The sequence below is a fragment of the Martes martes genome (genome assembly GCF_963455335.1).
Source record: "Martes martes genome assembly, chromosome: 8".
NCBI classification, from domain to species: Eukaryota; Metazoa; Chordata; class Mammalia; order Carnivora; family Mustelidae; genus Martes; species Martes martes.
The window spans coordinates 125,750,239-125,756,120 of NC_137895.1; the positions used below are offsets into that span (position 1 = coordinate 125,750,239).

At 59.2% G+C, this 5,882-nt stretch overlaps 1 protein-coding gene across 1 annotated transcript; it reads left to right on the forward strand.

Moving 5' to 3' along the window:
* Positions 1-2,893: 2,893 nt before the first annotated feature.
* Positions 2,894-4,248, forward strand: PTF1A (pancreas associated transcription factor 1a; the record flags this gene model as incomplete). Its single annotated transcript, XM_080811650.1, has 2 exons — positions 2,894-3,683; positions 4,046-4,248. The coding sequence occupies 2 exons, from the start codon at positions 2,894-2,896 to the stop codon at positions 4,246-4,248; spliced, it is 993 nt and encodes a 330-aa protein (XP_080667776.1).
* Positions 4,249-5,882: the final 1,634 nt, after the last annotated feature.

Below are 5,882 nucleotides of genomic sequence, written 5' to 3' on the forward strand. Positions count from 1 at the left end.
TGTCTCCAGGAAGTACCTGGAATCTTTCGACCGGGTTCCCCTCCATGTTCACCCACTGCCCAGGGGATCCACGAAGTGTGGAGGGAGGGCCTGGAAGGAGAGCCGGACCTCTAGCCATTTCCTCAACCCTGGGGTTGTTTCCAGAGACAGACAGCAACCATCCACACTGTTGTGACCTCCAGTGACCCAGAGAAAACTTCCTTTATTAGTGGTGAAGTCTTTCTTCTTTTTATTAGAGAAAAGAACAATCATGTCTTACTTACACGTATGCCCACACCAGGGACCTAGGATCAGCGTCTGCAGGCCTAGCCCTTCTTCCCAGTAGGACTGGTCTCCAGACGGTGGTTCTCTAAGGGGAAAATGGTGAGGGTGAGAAGCAAGAGGGTGAAGACGGTTATGTCTGAAATAAGTGAATACATTTTCTTTTCCTCCTCTCCCCCCCACCCCCGTGCTCACCCATGAAACCCTAAGAATTGCCCAGAATGTCCATGCTAGCTAGATCTGCTCAGCCTCGTGGGGCAGAAAGGTTTCCAGCACATTCCCCATTAGCTCACCTGCGTGCCCAGAGTAATTCTCTGTACTCTGCCACAAACTGGCTGAGCAGATGTAAGTTGATTTTCCGTGAAGGCTAACTTAAAATCACGTTGGGTAAAAAGATAACCATATACACACCTCCTAACTCCCAAGACCTCCAGCTTCCCCCATCATAGCCATGACACACAGACTATCTCAAGAACCACCTTGCTCTATCAGAGAAGGCCTCTCAGGCTCTTGAAGACATGGCCTTTGTAGGCTGGAATCCAATCTTTCCATCCCTGAATGGTTAGCAAGATTTTGGAGAAGGCTTTGAAGTCTGATCATTTCTTACCCTTCCAAAGTCCTTAGATCACTCCAAGAGCATGTTCCCACTTAATTTTAGTCTAACCAAGTGAGGGAAGGGGGATGAGGGCCTTTCAAATGTAAAGAGCATTGGCTGCATACCACCAGCTGGCTAGATCTGTGGTCTTGACCCCACTGCCCCACAGTTTCCTTCTCTTTGAGGTGAGAAAGATAAATCTAGGTGCAGGAAATTGCAGCTCCGGCTTGGACACAGGGTACCTGTCCACATTTTCCTCAGCTTAAGGATAACCATCTCACTAGGAAGGGAATCCCCAGACACATGTTTTACACATGGTGTAAAGCAGTAAAGTCTTTGGGTGGAAAATTGTTTGGGGTTTGTGACAGTTCAAGGTAAGGTCTTCTCTGGTCTTCTAATCTTACCTAATTTTTGCCCCTAACTTTTGGGTTTTAGAATTGAATTAAGAACAGTGTAATGTCTAAAACCAAGAAGCGTGTTGAAATTGCTCTTCTGAAAAGGCATGGCCTTGGATTTTGAGAGAAGCCTGAAAACCCCCAGAAGCCTCTAGTGAGACAAATGTCTGAAAAAGGAAGCGGCTGACCCACGAAGCCCTTGGCTCTCAGTCCTCTATTCAGAGAACATGCGCCACTTTACTCTCCCGGGGTGGAAGTTGGAGCTTGGCTTTCTACAGGAATTGCCCCGACCTTGATAGTGTTTCTTTGTTACTCTTAAGATGAAGAATTCGCGTTGCATTGCAGGCGTGCCTTGGGCAGAGCACATACGTGTGTGTGTGTGTGTGTGTGTGTGCGCGCGCGCGTGTGTGTGTTTTAAGGTCGAGAAAGAAAAAAATCATTCAGGGACAATCCCGGCGGCCAGTCAGAAAGGTGAGGGACTGGGACTTTGAAAGGGTTCACACTCCGCGCTGTAACTTCCTTGCCCTCCCTCCGCACTGCTACTGAGCAGACGGTTCCTTTGACTTCTTTTGTATCAGGTTTTATTGCTCCGAACCCCTAGGGTCTCGATTTGCTCTCCGAAGAAACGTGCCCCACCGAGCCGCTCTCCGAGGCAGCCCCTCTGTGTCCCCGCTTCTTTCTCCGGGCGGGGTCAAGGCGGGGAGGCGAGGCAGGCCGCAGGCTCGCGCGCCCCGAGCCTCCGCGAAGGGTCTGGAACGCCTGGCACGCACGGCGTCGGCTCCCAACCCCACCGGCGCCCTCCGTGCCGACTCTACAGGGGGCCTGGAAAAGTCCGGCGAGGAGGGAAGACGCGGCGGAACTCGGGCCGGAGGCCGGCGCGCGCCCGTTTCTGGGGGTGGCGAAGGCGCCCACCCGACTGCCCAGGCTGCCGGTCGGGTCTGCGCCCGAGGAGGAGCGGGCTCCGTTCGCAATCAGCTCCGCAGCCTGCGCCGGCGACGCGCCCCCACGGGGACCTTTTGTGGCCGCGCAAAGACGCCCCGCGCCGCGTCCCGGCCGCCCGGCGGGAGGGCAGGGCTCTGCGCCGCGAGCGGGGACAGGGGGCGGGCGCGGAGGGCCGCAGGTGCCCCCGGAGCCCCGCGCCCCGCAGGTACTCGTCAGAAGAGCGGACGCGGAGGGACGCGAGGGGCCCCAGGCCGCGCGGGCCCCGCCTCCTCCTCGCCCCAGGGGCTCCCACTGGGAGGAGAGCCTCCCCGGCCCCCGCGCCGCCGACGGGGCCTCGCTGCCCCCTCCCCGCCGGCACCCCGCACTCCGTGATTGGCTGGCGCCGCGGGTCCCTGGCACGCGCCTGTGGATGTAGTTATAAGAATCCTCGCGTGCCGGCCCACAGCTCCAGCAGGTCGGCCACAGCCCTCCCCGGCGCAGCGCGGGCGCCGGCCAGAGCCCAGCGGCCGCGGACGCTCCAGGGAGGCCGGGGGCGCGAAGCGGGCGGCCAGTCCTCCCTGCCTCTCGCTCACCGCCACCCCCTCCCCGCCCCGGGAGGGAGAGGGCCGCCGTGCGAGCAAGAACCGCGCCGTCCAACTTCCAGACAACCCCGGAGGCCCCTGGGCCCCTCAGGCCCCTCAGGCCCGCGGCGGCGCGGAGCATGGACGCGGTGCTGCTAGAGCACTTCCCCGGGGGCCTGGACGCCTTCCCGTCTCCTTACTTTGACGAGGAGGACTTCTTCACCGACCAGTCCTCTCGGGACCCTCTGGAGGACGGCGATGAGCTGCTGGCGGACGAGCAGGCCGAGGTGGAGTTCCTCAGCCACCAGCTGCACGAGTACTGCTACCGCGACGGGGCGTGCCTGCTGCTGCAGCCCGCGCCTCCGGCGGCCCCGCACGCGCTCGCCCCGCCGCCCTCGGGGGGCCCGGGCGAGCCGGAGGACGGCGGCGGCCGCTACTGCTGCGAGGCAGGGGCGCCCCCCGGCGGCTTCCCCTACTCGCCCGGCTCCCCGCCCTCGTGCCTGGCCTACCCGTGCGCTGGGGCGGCCGTGCTGTCCCCCGGGGCCCGGCTGCGCGGCCTGAGCGGGGCGGCGGCGGCGGCGGCGGCGGCGGCGCGGCGGCGGCGGCGGGTGCGCTCCGAGGCGGAGCTGCAGCAGCTGCGGCAGGCGGCCAACGTGCGCGAGCGGCGGCGCATGCAGTCCATCAACGACGCCTTCGAAGGGCTGCGCTCGCACATCCCCACGCTGCCCTACGAGAAGCGCCTCTCCAAGGTGGACACGCTGCGCCTGGCCATCGGCTACATCAACTTCCTCAGCGAGCTGGTGCAGGCCGACCTGCCACTGCGCGGCGGCGGCGCGGGCGGCGGCGGGGGGCCGGGCGGCGGCGGGCGCCTGGGCGGGGACAGCCCTGGCAGCCAGGCCCAGAAGGTCATCATCTGCCATCGGGGCACCCGTAAGTGCGTCCGCAGTCCAGCTCAGAGAGACGGGGAGGGGCACGGGAAGGTCCCGGAGGGCCTGGGTGCCTACTGACGGACGGGTAGACTGTCCGTGGGCACCGGCGACCTTGAACACGCGTTGGCGTTTCGCAGGTTGTTTCTGCCCCTGACCGCGGCTGGGAGGGCGTCCGTCCCCCACGGACTTGCAGCTCCCGGGATTTCGGGGAGGGGGCGCTGGGGGGGTGGAGGAAGAGGGTTCGTTCTAATGTCACCTAAGACGCCTGTTCTGTCGAGGCGCCCGGGGAGGGGGAGGATCCTAAAGGGCCTCTGGGAATCGAGTTGGACGTTCACGGTCTGTTTTCTCTTCTCACCTCCTCAGGGTCTCCCTCCCCCAGCGACCCGGATTATGGCCTCCCTCCCCTTGCAGGACACTCCCTTTCATGGACTGATGAAAAGCAACTCAAAGAACAAAATATTATCCGAACAGCTAAAGTGTGGACCCCAGAGGACCCCAGAAAACTCAACAGCAAATCTTCCTTCAGCAACATAGAAAACGAACCGCCCTTTGAGTTTGTGTCCTGAGAAGTCCCAGACCCTCCCGAGGATCTGATTATGTCTCTGTGCATATTGTACATGTAAATATCTATAATGTAATTTAAGAATCACATTTTTCTAATGGCAATCAACTGTTTGTTATTTATCTATTTATTATCCTGTCGAGTTAATGAAATAGACGATCTCTTTTTAAGTATATAATTTATATAATTTATCCTGATTTTCTAAAAAGTATGCAATAGCCTATGATTTCCCCCGGCACCTTCGGCAGAACTCTGCGTTGTTGGAAGAACTCTGGCCAGAAAACGTCATGCTAATTTATTGCCAGATATGGTTTATTTCTAAGCGATGTTAATAAATGCTATTTACACCTTTTTCTAAAAGTTTTTTGCTTAATACATGATGGGGGTAGCTATTTTTTTAAATAAAAGTCTGTAAAAGGTATCTGAACCAGACGTGCAAAATGTAGCTATCTAGTAAGAAACCACATTTTAGTTTGATGTATCTGAAAGTGGATGGGTACGGCTTCTCTGCCTTTTGGCTAAGATCAAGTGAAAATGGGTGGGTTAGGGGGTTAGGCCCCACGTCTCGAAGAGGGCCCTTCATCTCCATTCTCTGCCCTAAATAGTAACTTTGGCCTGTATTTTTATCCTGTCCTCCAAACACCCTGCAGAGGCAAATAAGTCATGGTGTATTTATTATTCCCATTTTTCAGAGGGAAAGCTAGGGCTCAGAGACGAATATTTGACTTATCCAAGTTCATCCCTACCCTCTCTAAGCATTGTGTTTGAGGTGAGTTGGTTGCAGTGGGAAGGGTTTCTGGGCTGGCCAAGGGAAGGGGCGAGGGGTCATCGTGCTTCCACGGACAGGCTGGAGAGAAAGGGCTACTCTTGAGCTTGCCTCATGGCCCATCCCTTCTGCAGGTTTCAGCATCAGGTATGCGGGGCTCAGAGTAGTCCTCTCAAAGGAGATGGGGTAGAGGACTGTGCTGAGGCCGGGAGACCCCTCGGATGCCTCCCAACAAAATCCAGGGTCCACTCGGTAAGGCAAGGAGCCCGGCCGCTGTTTCGCCACTTGTGCAACGGAGTTATTTTTAAAATTGACTTCGTTTTGTCTACAACAGAATCTCGCCTTCCTTGGCAAGCAGCCTGGGAAGAAGGCGAGTCTCGCGAGGAGGGAGCAGGGCCGCCCCCTAGCGAAGGGGAGAGGCGCGAGGGCGCGGCCCGGGGCGCTCCCCCGGGAAGCCCTGGAAACCCGGGCTGCCGCTGGTGTCCTACGAGGCTGCCCGGCTGTGGCCCCGGGGCCCCGCGCGCGCTGCCGTCGGGCCCCTTCTAGCTGAGTCACGGCCCCCCGCGCCGCGCAGGCCGGGCCAAGGCAAGAGGCCGCTCCGCCGCCCCGCGGCAGCGGTTTGGTTAGCCAAGGTGCAGTCGCGAAGCTCCCCCGGTACCCACGGCCCTGCCGCAGGACAATATGTCGGCAGCATGCTAATTGCTTTAACCTAGTTTCAGACCCACCGAGGGGTTCCTCGCGCGCCGCGGGTGCCATGGACCTCGTCCAAGTGCAATTAAAGCGAGGCCGCGAGCCCGACCCCGAAGCGCGGCCTGGCCAGACACGCGGAGATTCTGGGTCGAGAAGCTCCCAGGCGGCCCTTGGCCATGGAC